Below are 15687 nucleotides of genomic sequence, written 5' to 3'. Positions count from 1 at the left end.
GTGGACTTACCAATATTCTGCTATGGAACTATTGTGATTAGAAATGGAAGAGATTGTAGCATTGATGTGGAGAAAGTGGCCACGGTAGATGCTGAGGGTAAGGAGAGGGAAGAAGAGATATGATGTGGGGGCATTTTCAGGACTTGGAGTTGTCCTGGGTGGTACTGCAGGGACAGATGCTAGACATTGTATGTTCAGCCATGGCCCACTGGATGGACTGGGGGAGAGTGTAAACTACAATGTAAACCATTATCCATGTGGCGCAGCAGTGCTCCAAAATGTATTTACCAAATTCAATGAATGTGCCATGATGATGAAAGGTTTTGTTGATGTTGGGAGGAGTGGGGTGAGGGGAGCAGGAGGTTTCTGGGGACCTCTTATATTTTTTTAATGTAATATTTTAAAAAATTTAAAAAGCAAGAAAAAAAAAGATCAATGGTATCTCAAGTTTACTCACTCTCCTTTAATGAGCCTCAAACCTCATTCTGAGGTTTCAGTCAAGCACAGGACCATTGAGAATTGAGGAATTCTTCATGTTTGTGCACCTCACCAATTTCTTTAAAGAATAAAAGTTCCTGAATTCCACTTTGGCCATAAAGCCAAAAGGGTACAGCCCAAAATTCTGCCTGTGATTTCCTGAGAAGGAAGGGGAACATTTATATATTGTATATACAAACTGATGAAGCCACAGCTCAAGAAAAATATATGAAATACTAATTTAAGTGTCAGATAGGCACCTCTAAAGGTGGTATTTCTCTGAGCACTTGATTTCTTCTTGCCTTTCGTGCTTAGGAGCATTGATCTTGGTTAGACTTGGTGAGCACTTGACCAACTCCAGCTGCCTCCATCCAGCTCTTACCAATTGTCTGTTTCTTCAGGAGCAAGACCCAAGAGCTGTCCCACCGCAACCCTCTGCACAGGTACTTCGGCCCCTTCCACCTCCTTTGTTGGCTTTTGGTCCTCCCTCCCTCCCCTCCTCCCCTCCCCTCTCCTCCCCCTTCTCTCCCCTCCTCTTTCCTCCCCTCCTCCCTCCCTCTGGGGACGGTCACCAGAGGTGCTGCTGCCTTTTAGACAAAGAGAAGCTCAGGCTCAGGGGAGGAGACTCCGCGTGCTCAGGCCGAGTGGAGGTTTGGCACGACGGCTCCTGGGGCACGGTGTGCGACGACTCTTGGAGCCTGGCGGAGGCCGAGGTGGTGTGTGGGCAGCTGGGCTGTGGCTCCGCCCTGGAGGCCCTGCGGGAGGCTGCGTTTGGCCAGGGCAACGGGAGCATCTGGCTGGATGATGTGCGGTGCGGGGGCAGCGAGGCCTCCCTGTGGGGCTGCGCTGCTGCGCCCTGGGGGCGGAGCGACTGCAAGCACGAAGAGGACGCTGGAGTGAGGTGCGCTGGTGAGTGGGGGCCGGCCCTTGGCTAGGGTGGAGGGAGGGGTGAGGGTGCACCCAGAAGCCCTTCTGGGCCACGCTGCTGCGGGGACTCTGGCTCCCAGATGGGCAAGGTCTGGTCTCCTGACTCTTGGAGACAAGAACATGCGGGGTCTTGAGACCCTAGCGCTCTCCCAGTCCAGTGGTCCCACTGCCTTCTCTTCTCTGCAGGTGAGAGGACCACGTTGCCTCCCAGCGATAGAGGTGAGTGACTCTTCTGTCCTGAGCCCCTTGGTAGAGACACCCATATTTCCAGGGACCTGCCCTGTGGAGCCTGCATATTTCTGGCACATTTCATGGTATCATTAGAGGAAAGGCCTGATGACCAGGTGATCACTGCCCATTAAGCTGTGAAGGTGTGACGCTCTGAAGGTTCACCAGCCTTCCCTTTCCCGACACCAGGCCAGGACCTGGGGTGGAAACTTCTTGGGGCTCCTGCAGACTCACACAGTATCTGAACTGGGGGTTTCATGGCCCTGAGGACTCAGGTGGTGGCAGGAAAAAGGGTTCTGCTGAGCCCTAAAGCCTCGTGGACCTTTCACCTCCACAGGGCCAAATCCTCCAGGCTCAGCTCCCGTCCCTGGCATCTTCTCCCTGCCTGGGATCCTCTGCCTCATCCTGGGGGCTCTGCTCTTCCTGGTCCTCATCTTCCTGGTGACTCAGCTGCACAGACGGAGAGCAGAGCGCAGAGGTGGGTCCTGGGGGGGCTCACTGGGGAACAGGGAAGGAATGTCGGCAGGACACAGGGACAGATGTGAAAAGCTGAAAAGTGCACACGTTTAAGTCTTCACTCCCACTATCTGGAATGTCTCCCCAGTCTCTTCAATAGATTTAAGGATTGAGAAACTCAAGTCTTTCATCCAGGGTTGAATGTGGGACCTCTCAAAGTATGGCTTCCCGTGTGTTTTAGTTTCCCAACTGCCAAATAAAATAGGTGATTTAAACAACAGGAATTTGTGGCATCAAGATTTTGAGGCTAGGAGAATTCTAAAATCAGACATTATCAAGGTGATGCTGTCTCCCAAAAGACTGTGGCCTTCTGGTACTCCCTGACAGAAATCTGTGGTTCTTCGCTTCTCTGTCACTTGGCAATGTGCATGGCAGCCTCTACAGGCTTCTCCTTTCTCTCCTGTGTTCCATTGACATTAAGCTTCCGGCTGCTCCCTCAGGATTTCTCTCCATGTGTCTGAACTTCATTCTGCTTAAAAGGACTTCAGTAACAAGTTAAGACCCATCGTGATTCATCTGAGCCACACTGTAACTAAAGTGATCTCATCAAAACATCCAATTTACAATGGGTTCATACCCACAGGAGTGGGTTAAGTTTAAGAACATGTTTTTCTAGGGTACATAGCTCCAAGTCACCACACCATGTCAACAGTGTCTAAGGAGATTGAGTGTAGGTTTAGTTCAAGGCATGGTCAGGAAACCTAACTCTGGATCAAGAGGGCACAGGCTATGGGAAGGAGTCTTGGAAGCCCATAGGGGTTTCTCCAGAGGTGAACATTGGGAGCTCTGAAGGTTTGGTTTATTGCTAAGACGATTGTCTCTGGGTGGGACTCTGAATTGGTGCTGCTTTTTCCAGTCTTGCTTGATTACAAAGATGCTCTCGATGAGGCCTTTTACCAAGAGATCGATTACCTCATAAAACCAGAGGAGGATCTGCTGAACTGCCCAGGTGTGTGTCCCATGCCCTCCCCTGTGTTGCAGCTGACTATGACTTTGGCTATCTTCTGCAAACACAGACGACCAATAACCCAACCTTGTATGGTCAGCCTACTCCAAGCCCTCTCTCCACATGCCTGGAGATTCCAGATTTCCTCTTAACCTTGACATTGGACCTCATGCTACGGGAAAGCTTTTGTTGTCTGTCTGTGATATTTTTCCTCTCTACCTGGAAGCCTGTCTGGTGACTCAGTGGCAGGGCTGCCATATTACACAGGGGACAATGAGGAGAATGGAAACCCTGAATCTACCCCAGGTAATATGAGTGGGTCTTCCCGTGAATGGTGGTGAGGAAGAGAAGGAAGCTCGTCTAGAAGGATGTCCATCTGTGATTAGGGTGGGAAGGATCTCTTCTCTCCAGTAGGCACTCATTCTTTCCTCTATCTGCTTACTCTGTGACCTCAAAAAAGGAAAGATTAGACTTGACTCTGTTTCCACGGATACTACTACACAGTCACAGACTTATGTCTAATGTACAGTTGTAGATTCAAAAGCGATATATTTTTAAATAACATCTGAAACTGTAAATCTCAAAAATTCCATCATGAGAAAAAACACTGAGGAAAGTGGTTTTGAAATAGTGTAATATTTGGACCATTTTGTAGTTTATGTGTATAATGGAAGAGAGAAATTGACTTTGGTATAGCTCTAGAATACATGGAGTGCTTGGTACCTGTACTTATCAACTACCAGAAGCTTTTATTTGCAAGGGAACTATGGGGAGAATGCTCGCCTTCCATCTTTCTCAGGTAGTAGAGTTGGACAGCCTGTAGGTGGGGGCAAGTACAGCACAGCTCTGTGGTTTCTGAGGTCAACAGAACACTGGAATGTCTCCTGTGATTACATTGGTGGTATCTCCCATCTCTGAGTCATACCAAGGCCTCCTTCTCCCCAGCAACTCCATGTCTCTCACAGACTCAGAAAATAAGCGAATACTTGGGTTATCTTGGAAAAGATTCACACCCCCTCAGTCACAGATAGGTTCACACTATATGTTTCTGACTCTGTTACCAAAACTTTGAAAATAGTAGCTGAAACTCATCACAAGAGCTTTTGTTTAAGCTTTATACTGTGTGAGGCCATTTTAGAAAAATATTATTGACCTTGAAATATTGGAATATTTTAAGGATTTGAATGTTTTATGGGAATATTGAGATCAAATATGTGCCTTGGAACAGCCTTGAAATTTGGGAACTATATTTATCAACTATAATAATCTCTACATTATAAAGGGTTTGGGGTGTCATCTAGTCCAACCCATAATTTGCTATTCCACCTAAGTCCTGTCGGCTTTCAGAGGCTCCAGAGCAACATGTTGATGCCACAGGAAATGGTTATGATGATGTTGAAGAATTACCTGTTCCTGAAATTCCTCCTGTCCCTGAGATAAATGGGAATTATTCTTTCTCAAAGGAAGGAGATGACGTCAGGTATTCCCAGACAGGTGAGTGGACAGTTGTCTCCAGTAGTCTTGCTATTTGTCCAAAGGAAGGTGAATTTGGACCCATCAAGAGGTTTTTTGTTTTTTTTTTTGCACTATCAGAATCTCGGTAGCTTTGTCTATCTAGATGATATCAGCTCTTTCTTATCCCTGATATACTGCAGCGATTTCATCTCCTCTGAGAGGAGGAATATATTGTATCCTTTGTGTCCATGCCCACCATCCCTTGGATATGGACATGCAGAGCTTTTGTTCACATTTTCACACCCCAAAGTGAGACATTTGTTCTTACAATTTGGAGATTCTTTCAGGTTGTGAGAGATGACCTGGAAAGGTTTTTTAATAACAAGATTAATCGAATTTATGACTTATTTTGTTGCTTTTGGGGAGCCACATAACCAAACATTTAAGGTTGACTTTGCCCACTATGGGTGCAGGATGTGAAATGGCCTTGATTAAAGACTCAAAAAACCACAGCAGTAGAAGGAAAACAAGAGATAATTTTCTCTCAGTGTTTCACTTGAAAGATGAAGACCCTTATTCCCTGGAATCAGGCCTAGATGTGAGCACATGTTCCCTGGGGAGCAGGCGACAGCGGGATTTGATTGAACAGGCCCCTTTGACATCTGACAGAGGACCCACGATGGTTCTCATAAATGCTTTAGGTCAGGCTTGGTCTGCTATTGAGGTTCTGAGGGATCTAAGGAGGTGGTCCCATTCCTTAAGAAATCAGACTTCCTTAAGAAATCAAGGCTTTACATAGAGCAGCTGAGAGGATGCAGTGGTTCTAGCATTTCAGTCAATCACAGAGTCCCACAAATTTTTTTGTGGCCGCTCTATACTGGTCTCTCCTTCCCCCAGGGGAGACTATTCTGTCTTTTTTTTTTTTAAAGATTTATTTATTTATTTAAATCCCCCCCCTCCCCCAGTTGTTTGTTCTCTGTGTCTATTTGCTGCATCTTCTTTCTTTTGTCCGCTTCTGTTGTCGTCAGCGGCATGGGAAGTGTGGGCGGCGACATTCCTGGGCAGGCTGCACTTTCTTTCATGCTGGGCGGCTCTCCTTACGGGGCGCACTCCTTGCGCGTGGGGCTCCCCTACGCAGGGGACACCCCTACACGGGGGACACCCCTGCGTGGCATGGCACCCCTTGCGCACAATCAGCACTGTGCATGGGCCAGCTCCACACGGGTCAAGGAGGCCCAGGGTTTGAACCAGGGACCTCCCACGTGGTAGACGGATGCCCTAACCACTGGGCCAAGTCCGTTTCCCTATTCTGTCTTTTTACACCACTGTCATCATGATTCTCCTTGCTGTTTCAGATTCCTCTCTGCAGTCTCCTAGAGAAACTTTCAACCCTAGGGTGGAAGGCAGAGGTTCCTCATTGGTCCTGGGGCAAGAGGAAGATCGTGGGCATGATGATGTTGAGCTTAGCACCATGTAGCACCATTTTTGGAGCAAACAAGTCTGCAAAGAATCTACTGTTATATTTACAGAATAAATGAAAATCTTGTCTTTTTCATTTCTGCAAAGTTTTTATGTATACCTGTAATGAAAGGAAATTATTCCTAATAAATACTCTGAGTTTCCCAGACCAATGCTTTTCTCTTTCAAATCAAAGTACATTCACCCTGTTAATCTCAGAATATTCAGTCTTCAAACATATGCCTTTCTCCAGGTGAAATTTCAACTGAAAAGTCAAAAGTTAAAACCTTCCTACAGGCTACATTCTTGCCTTCCTTTAGGTACAGAGAAGTACATACTTTTATTTAAGAGCATGAAACTCTAAAATCAGGGCCTTAACAAACCACTTTCTCTTAGGAAGCAAATTTATGAAATGCACAGTTGAATATTCCAAAATATCCCACCCTCTAGTTGATTCTGTCCTTGAGTACTACACATTTCAAATACAAGAGTTATAAACAATGTACACTCCAGCTAAAGCTCCACAAATAAGAGTGAATCTCTAATTTCACTAAACTGTCAAATGACTATTGAAATAAATTCCTTAATTGATAGTCCCAGTCTTTTCATGCATCACTTTTTTTTGTGTATCCAGACAGAGAAGTTTACCAGGATCTCTTTGAGGGATAACTCTCAGTACCAAATCTGAGTTTTAATGCCTTGACAATTTTCCTAACTATGCTACATAGAATAAATTGTCTAGATCAGAGAAGACTGCATTCCCATTAAGAGGACATAAGGCTGAAAGGGACATAAGACCTGTTTGTCAAAACAGAATCAGATGCAGAATAGCAGCATAAATATGGCAAAGAGAACCTATTTGACAGAAATCCTGAGAAATAATAAGATCCCCCTGCTCTAAAGAGTGTTTCAAAGAATTGTTTTGATCAATCTCTGTATGAGGTTATATCCGTCAGTCATTCCCTCCCCCCGATATAGGTCTATACCAATCCATTGATCCCAGCCAGCTCTGTGCACCAATAAGAATCATGTAGATTAATCTGAGACAATTGGTAAGTATAAAGAAAATGACACTCATTTTCCCTATTCATATATAAGGCCAAGAAATTACAAATCCAAAATAATATCCAACCTAGAGCAAAGAAAATAAAGTGAAGATCTGCTGGAGAGAAGTGGACTTGGCCCAGTCGATAGGTCATATCCTACCACATGGGAGGTCCACGGTTCAAAGCCCAGGCCTCCTTGACCCGTGTTATGAACTGGCCCATGTGCGGTGCTTATGCTGTAAAGGAATGCCCTGCCACGCAGGGGTGTCCCCCACGTAGGGGAGCCCCACGCCCAAGGAGTGCGCCCTGTAAGGAGAGCCACCCAGCGCGAAAGAAAGTGCAGCTTACCCAAGAATGGCACTGCACACAGGGAGAGCTGACACAGCAAGATGACGCAACAAAAAGAAACACAGATTCCCGGTGCCTCTGATAAGGATAGAAGCGGTCGCAGAAGAACACACAGCAAATGGACACAGAGAGCAGACAACTGCAGGGGGGAGGTGAGAGGAGAGAAATAAATAAATAAATCTTTAAAAAAAAAAAGATCTGCTGCATAAAATTCTTATACCATAATACTTTCCACTCCTGGCAAGATGTCAATCAAAAATAGAATCTAATGGGAAGGAGGCATAGCTCAACTGGTAGAGCATCCGTCTACCACATGGAGGGTCCAGTGTTCGATCCCCTGGGCCTCCTGACCCATGTGGTAAGGTGGCCCACAAGCAATGCTGCCACGCCCAAAGAGTTCTGTGCCGTGCAGGGGCTGCCCCTGCGTAGGGGTATCCCACACTCAAGGAGAGCCGATCCACGTGAAAAAAGCGCAGCCCACCCAGAAAAGTGCAGCCCACCTAGAAAAGCGCACCGCACACACAGAGAGCTGATGCAGCAAGATGATGTGACCGAAAAAAAGATGCATTTTTTGCAGTGCCACCAGATAATGCAAGCAGATGCCGAAAAACACACAGAGCAGACAACCAGTGTGGGGGGGGGGGGTTTATAATATATAAAATAAATCTTAAAGGAAAAAAGAATCACTCAGCAATAAATGCCTAGCAACGTTCACAAGAGGCTATGAAAAGGGGAGCAGATGTGGCTCAAGCACCTGCTTCCCACATGGGAGGTCCCAGGTTCAGTCCCCAGGGCCTCATAAAAAGAAAACAACAAGCAGACAAACAAAATACCAACTCTCAGGAGAGCGAATGTGGCTCAGTGGTTAAGCACTGGCTTCCCACATATGAAGCCCTGGTTCAATTCCCAGGGATACCTAAAAAAAAAAAAAAGAGGCTATGAAAATTAGGTTAGAGAGACAGGGTAGAAACAGAGACACACTAAAAGGATCTGAGAGAATTTTAAATGAAGAATAGATTTTGGTTTATTACTGACTATACACAGAATGGTTATTTGTGGGTGCTTGAGAGTTAAGAGAAAGAGCTCAAATCCATTGAGAATAAGAAAGATTATGTAAATAGATTGCAAAACCTATTCACCACTATGGGATCAGTATATGGTAGAAGGAAAAAAAAGAAGTAAAAATGGTCATGTACATTTCTGGATGTAAACAACAGAGAAGTTTAATTTTACACTTTATCACCCAGCCATCTCACCTGTTAACAAGAGCCGAACACTGAGTTGATGCTTGTCTGTAAGCAGTGAAGACAAAACCAGAAAAATTATACAAAATACAAGAAATGCCTGTGGTGACTGTGTTCCCTCTGCTGCAACTGCACCAATCTTGCACTCCAGGTATAAATGAAGGAGGGGGGATTCCAACACGTCCTACTGACCCAGTGTGGACAGATTATCAGAGTCCACATACAGTCGGTGCAGACATCTATGATAAACATTAAATTACTACACAAACAGAGCATTTGTGAATCTGGGCTGAGATAAAACAAAGATTTGCTGAGAAGCAGAAATATAAAGGTCATAGTCATGATAATTTGGGAATTGTAATCAGATCAGACTCATGAAGGAGAGCTGAAAAGATAAGTCAGAAGAGAAGAAAATAATTCCAGCTGATCAGTGGGGTCATCATCAAACTGGATGTTGTGCCTCCCCTCAATTTAGAGGTGGAATGGGCACTGCCATTCTACTCAGGATGGAGGAACAAAATATGGAGTAGAGTAGGGAAAAAAAGATTTTGAATATATATCTGAATGGTACTGAAGGATATTACTTTCTATTAATTTCCTAATTTTAGTGGATTTTTAAAATCAATATAGTTTTGCAAATATCACTAGAAATACCTGTGAGATATATAAACCTATTCTGATAGATATATAGATATGTATGACAATAAATTTCTTTTATTTTAAAAAAAAGCTGAATGTTGGATGCCCCACCCATCATTTTCTGTATGTCTTTACTTTCAAGCACAATAGTTTCCTGTGTCATACCAAGGAGCGTGGTTCTTCTCAAGGAGACTGGTATTTAGAAATGAAGGTCTAGGTTCTGGATGAACTCTTAGCTCCTGGGATGAGATTGCTTTAATGCCCTATCAGCAGAGTATGATATAGATTGTTTCAAATCATTTGTTCATACAAACTCTTCTAATTCCAATCCAATACCACGTAGTTTTTCTTTCTCTTCTGTCTTCCATATTTGAAGTTTCCTTCTCCAATAATGATAATCCCAACTCCCAGAAATTTTAATATATGTACACATTTGCTCATTCCTACTTTCAGAATTACTATACCCATAGCATTATCAACATCAAATATATTAAGAAAAGGTCAATATTGTGTTGTTGTTCTTTTTGTCTCAGACTAAGGGTCCACAGTCCAAGTACTGAGTTCAAAGTTACAAGAATTGTTTTCTTTTTCTCTTTTGTATGGTCACATTATTCACCTGACATACAGTTCTGTTCATTTGTTTCTATATACCAATCCCACAATATATGAAGAGTGCCTATTTCCTTTAGTGTTTCTGACAGGCTGTTAAAAAGCATTTGAATTGAGAAGCGGATTTGGCCCAATGGAGAGGGCGACCGTCTACCACATGGGAGGTCCAAGGTTCAAACCCAGGGCCTCCTGACCCATGTGATGAGCCAGCCCACGTGCAGGGCTGATGCGTGCAAGGAGTACCGTGCCAAGCAGGGGTGTCCCCCACGTAGGGGAGCCCTACGCTCAAGGAGTGTGCAGCATAAGGAGAGCCACCCTGCACACACAAAAAAGTGCAGCTTGTCCAGAAATGGCACCGCGCACACAGAGAGCTGATGCAGAAAGATGACCCAACAAAATGAGACACAGATTCCAGGTACCGCTGACACAAGTGGACACAGAAGAACACACAAAAAGCAGACAACTGGGGAAGGGGAGGCAAAGGGGGGAAAAATTAATTTTTAAAAAATTTTTAAAAGCTTTTGAATTTTTCCTAATCTGACAGAGGAAAAATAGTATCTTAGTGCAGTTTTGATTTGCATTGCTCTTACTGTAAGTGAAACATATTTTCATTATACCAGGTAGGAAACCCACTGGTCGGAAATTCATCCTCTGATAGTTCAATCCTATCAGACCCTTCTAATCACATCTGTAATATCCAAGTAGCCAGAAGTTGCTGTATTGCTGTCTATATTCCTTCTGGACTTCCTCTATGTAGATTTCATCTTCTTGCCTTCTTGTCCTCCTTGGATGGTTGCCAGTCTGGCCTTCATTAGCTTGCAGTAAGGAGACATATAAGTTGATATAATTTACATAGAAAGCTTTTATAATTGGACAGAAAGAAGTGACAATGTCCAATGAAGAGGAAGTCATAGAGAAGAAAGAATGGATTTAACAGGATTTGATGACGAACTGGATATGAGAAAAGAATGAGGAGAATTCTGTATGGATGGGCTTGAATAATAGTTAGCAAACGTGGGAGTAGGATGAGAAAAGTAGAGGTAGTTATATAGGATTAGGTTTTTAGTTGGTCCAAGAAAATTTGGGCAGGGAAGGAAACTATAGACATCCCCTGCAATGCCAACAATCTCAACTTTGAAATTCACACTCAAATCTGTTGTCTAGGAATTAAGAGGAGATGAACTGACATCTCAGTGAAGAACATACATGAATGTTCAGGATTATTTTCCCATGAGATCATCTTGCTAGAAACGAAGGCTCAGTGTGGACCAATTTTATAGAGTCCCCTATCTAAGTAAGAGTGAACTAGGACTTTTATGTGCCTGGGCAAGGTAATGCCTTGAGTATCCTGAGGGGGAGGTGAGAAAACAGATCAGTTCACTCACTTGATATTTCCCATGGGAAACTGTGTTTGGGGACAAATCCTCTAAGAGCAACTGAGATGAAACTTGCTAAATAATCAAGAAAGCAAAAAGCATTTTTTTCAGAATATTTAATTTGAACAATTTCCATGCAGTGCAGTTATAGATCAGCATTATCATATACATGTAATTTGAATATCTCAGGCTTCAGCTCATTCTTAATACAACATCATGGGAGAGCCATTGCAGATGTTCCAGAGGCACTCAGCTCAACATCATCATACCCAGTGTCCCATTTCCACCCCCTGGGGTACCCAGGGCCTATCTTCATCCTTCCCAGGATCAACTGCTTCTCTAGGCAACTGTAGAGAAAAGCCTGTAAAAGAAAAGAGAAACCTCAGTACAACTGTGACAAAGACAGCCCGGAGCCCACGGTGGCAGAATAGTCTAGCACATGGTACAAACAAAGCATCCCACAGGACCCAGCAATGCTCCAGGAGATTCAAACAGTTTCATATTCATCACAACAGGAGATGGACATCAGAAATAACCTGTAAGGACCCAGACCACATGGGTCTCTGGGGCCTCAGTTTGTCTGGGAAAAACTGGATCACATAAGATGTATGGCTGACACAGGTTTTCAGTGAAAACCTGATCCTTGGTCTGCTCAGTCAGCAAAGACATGGGTCAAGAATGGTAAGAATCACAAGAAGGAACAGGAAAATTTCTCACCTCACAACAAACCAGCTGAATTCAGAAGAAAAAGGAAGCAGGAAACCACAGCTGGAGAAATCTTAGCTCCTCATTGACAATCCAACTCTGCACCTGGTGGCCTTGGCCTGTGTTCTTAAGTTCACGCAAAAGCCATCCAGGATCCTCATCCATGAGAAAAACTCAGCGCCCACACTAGCCCCTTTCCATAAATCACATGGCCCCTGATGCAGAAATACTCATCTCTGGAAAACAAGTGTCACCACTTGGCCATTGACATGTCTGGTAGATGAGTTCTTAGTTGCCCACCTACTCTGAGTCTACAATCCATCACCATGGCTTTAAGTTTAAAGGCCACCACAGAAGCAGACCTGGCACACATCAGTGATAACTAATGATCACAGTGTCTCTTCAATTACCAAATGTCCTATAAATCCCAATAGCACAACTAATTTTAAAACCCCCAATATGGTGTCAGAGTAGTTTTCCCATTTTTTAGTTGATTAATGTGCTGAACTAATCTACAGGTCTTAATACAATCACTTCCAAGAGGGTAGGATGAAGACACCAAGTACACAGAATTAACTGACAGCATTAAGGAAAGGAATATGGTCTACGTGATCCTATCAAACACATGAGGGCACCCAAATCTGAATGCACAGGAAGGATGGATATTGAGAATCAAATGAACTTTGTCCAGAACAGAGACAAGAGATTGCAGCAGACCGATGCACCCCACTCACCCGTCTGGGAAACCCTGATCCCATTCTCCTCTGGGAGCTCCTCCCCCTTGTTCACCTGAGAGGCAGCAGGAGCCCCAGGCACTGGCACTTCTTCAGCATCATCATAACCATCACTAGGGGCCTCAGTCCCCTGACGTGGAGGCTCTGAGGGCAGACAAGGGGTCAGATGAAACCACAGTAAGTGGCTGGCGTAGGTAATACCCAGGATCTCTTCTGACCCAGGGATTCTGATGCTGGATAAATAGAGGCCCCTTTAACTCCATGAATAAACAGATCTTTTCCAAAGCTGAATATTTAATGTCCCCATAAACCAGGAAAATGATCCAAAATTCCCAATATTTCTTGATTAAAACTATGTATTTCAGAGAGAATATCACGCTAAAGAGCATTACTAAAATATTAAAATATAAAAATATTCTGTCAGATTATGCTTTCTGAATGCTATTTTTTAACATAACATGTAAATGTTGTGACTGAACGTGGGTAACACTGGACACGAGGCATCAAAGAGCAGCCAGGGACAGGGGAGGCTGGACCCCAGCTGGAGACCAGAAGCCTCTTAATCCAGTAAAAGGAAGACTGCTCCCATCAGGACCTCATCCCTGTGAGGGAAATCCCTCCTCCCCCAACACCCCTCCACATCCTGAACCTGATTTGCAGTCACTGATTTCCTCACCACCCCCTGTGTAATATGGCAGTTTAGTCACTGAGGCATCTGACAAGGATCCTATGTGGAGAAAAATTTTACAAAAGCAAAAAGAACAACCCCTCTCTCACTCAGAGCCTGTGGCAAAGTTGAGCAGTAATGCTGACACTTCACACTTGACTCCTGTAGTGTAAAGGGAAGACTCGAAGCTCACAGGGGCTCGAAAGACCAATTCCTGTGGCTGCTGGAAGGGTCTGGATGTTTGAGGCTGGGTTAAAGATGGGCTCTATAGGTGCAGTAAGAGTACCTTAGAGATGGGCTCTGTGGGTGCTGTGAGGCTGGGTTAGAGAAGGGATCTGTGGGTGCTGTGAGGCTGGGTTAGAGAAGGGATCTATGGGTGCTGTGACACTGGGTTGGTGGGCGGGGTCTGTAGATGCAAAGAAGACTGAAGTCACACCTGGTGGGCTGCACAATGAAAGATCCCAGGAGGGCAGGGCAGGGACACACACCTGGGTTGCCCAGCAGGTCCTCCTTCGGTGTTACGAGGTAGTTAATCTCCTGGTACAAGGCCTCATCAAGAGCATCTCAAAACTGGAGAGGGCTGAGGAAACCACCGACAGTCAGAGATTGCCCCATGTCACATCCAGAGGCAAAGGCTAAAACGCTCAAGCTCCCCACTGACAGAAGTTAGAGAAATTCCTCGGGGCTTATAGAAACTCCTGCTCTAAGCAATTTCCTGCAACTCCGACGTTGTCTAACTCCTATCCACAGCTTACCCCTTCTCTTTCAGCCCCACACAGAGGCCATGATTTATGAGAAACTCACCCCAATCCTAAGAACCTCTGTGAAAGGAATCGTGGATATTTCCCCTTTGTGATTAACCATCTCTTATCTCCCTTATATTAATAAGTGAACCAGGGGAATGGAATAAATTGGCTGCAGAAAGGGTGTTTTTCTATTCAAGGTCACTGAGTCGTAGAAAAGATACACTGGAATACAAAAAGTAAATTGTAGAAGGACTTGAGAGAAAAATCTTTATCTTATTTGTATACTGTAAAAATTAAGAATGAGAAACAAATTCTAAAAGATGTTTTTATGTTTTTAACATGAGGTCTTGAACAGGAAAATGACTGAAACGTAAGGGCAGGGAGAGGAAACATTAAAAGAACTGTTTAAAAGTGTTTAGAAACCCAGGGGATCAGAAAAATATAGGTATGTAAAAAGGCATACTTAGAACATTTAGAGGTATTGATTATGCATCAGAGGGATAATTACACTGAATGGATGAAGATAACAGGGATACTAACACTGAAAACATATGCAAAGACAAAAGACAATAATTACCTCAATTCAGAGAAAAGACTAGAATGTGAAAATTACAAATAAATGTAGTTTTCACCCAAAAAAAATATATAATTAAGATACATTGCTTGTTAGAAAAATCTCAGAATTGATAGTCTTTTTCTATACTATCATTATATGAACATGCACTTTATTAAGAATTCCTTTGTAGAACATTTCTGAAATTTAATTTTTTGAACATTGCTGTATGGTTGTTCACTTTCAAATTCGAAGATGTCTCTGACTTTTGGGGCTACTTATACTTATTGTAGAACAGTTCTTCTTATCACTAGTTCTAATAAATAAGCTTTTGTCTCTTAAAAAAAAAACATGAGGTCAAAAAGAAGAGAGCATGGATGGTGAATAAGAGATTGACCATGGCTCAGTTCAGAATCTGTACAATACTTCAAGGTTAACCAGGGAAAGAGGAACAAATAAAGGATACTAAGCAATTAGGGAAGCAGGTATGGCTCAACAGATTGAGCTTTTACCTACCATATAGGAGGTCCAAGGTTTGATATTCAGGGCCTCCTGGCCAGTGCAGCGAGCTAGCCCACATGGAGTGCTGCTATGCGCAAGGAATGCTGCCCACATGGTAGTGCCTCCCACATAGGAGTGCTACCCCACACAGGAGAGTGCAGCCCACCCAGGAGTAGTGCCACCCACACAGAGAGTTGATTCAGCAAGATGACGCAACAACAACAAAAAGGAGACACAGAGAAGAGACAATATATGACCATGCAATGACTAGGGAGCTAAGGTGAAATAAATAAATAGATAGATAAATAAATAAACAAATAAATAAATAATAAGAACAGCAATAAGTAAGGTGGGGGGAGAGGGGAAAAAAACCCAAGCTGCAGAAGAGTATGTTGCAGGAAACCCTAGGAAATAATCAGTTAAAATAAGAAGAATATCATCAATTCTGTCAAATTTTGAATTAAAGTCCTTCAGAAAACAAGAGAGGATGGAATCTAGAAACCTAGCAGGAA

At 43.7% G+C, this 15687-nt stretch overlaps 1 protein-coding gene across 1 annotated transcript in view; it reads left to right on the top strand.

Moving 5' to 3' along the window:
* The window catches only part of LOC101423803 (uncharacterized), a 446281-nt gene that overhangs the window by 225465 nt on the left and 205129 nt on the right, over positions 1 to 15687 (top strand). The window contains 2 exon segments of the mRNA XM_071210051.1: positions 879 to 920; positions 1072 to 1390. Coding sequence (XP_071066152.1) covers positions 879 to 920; positions 1072 to 1390 — 361 coding nt within the window.

The sequence above is a fragment of the Dasypus novemcinctus genome, chromosome 20, assembly GCF_030445035.2.
Source record: "Dasypus novemcinctus isolate mDasNov1 chromosome 20, mDasNov1.1.hap2, whole genome shotgun sequence".
NCBI classification, from domain to species: Eukaryota; Metazoa; Chordata; class Mammalia; order Cingulata; family Dasypodidae; genus Dasypus; species Dasypus novemcinctus.
The sequence above is the reverse complement of the archived record's forward strand: the minus strand, read 5'-3'. Positions and strand labels throughout refer to the sequence as shown.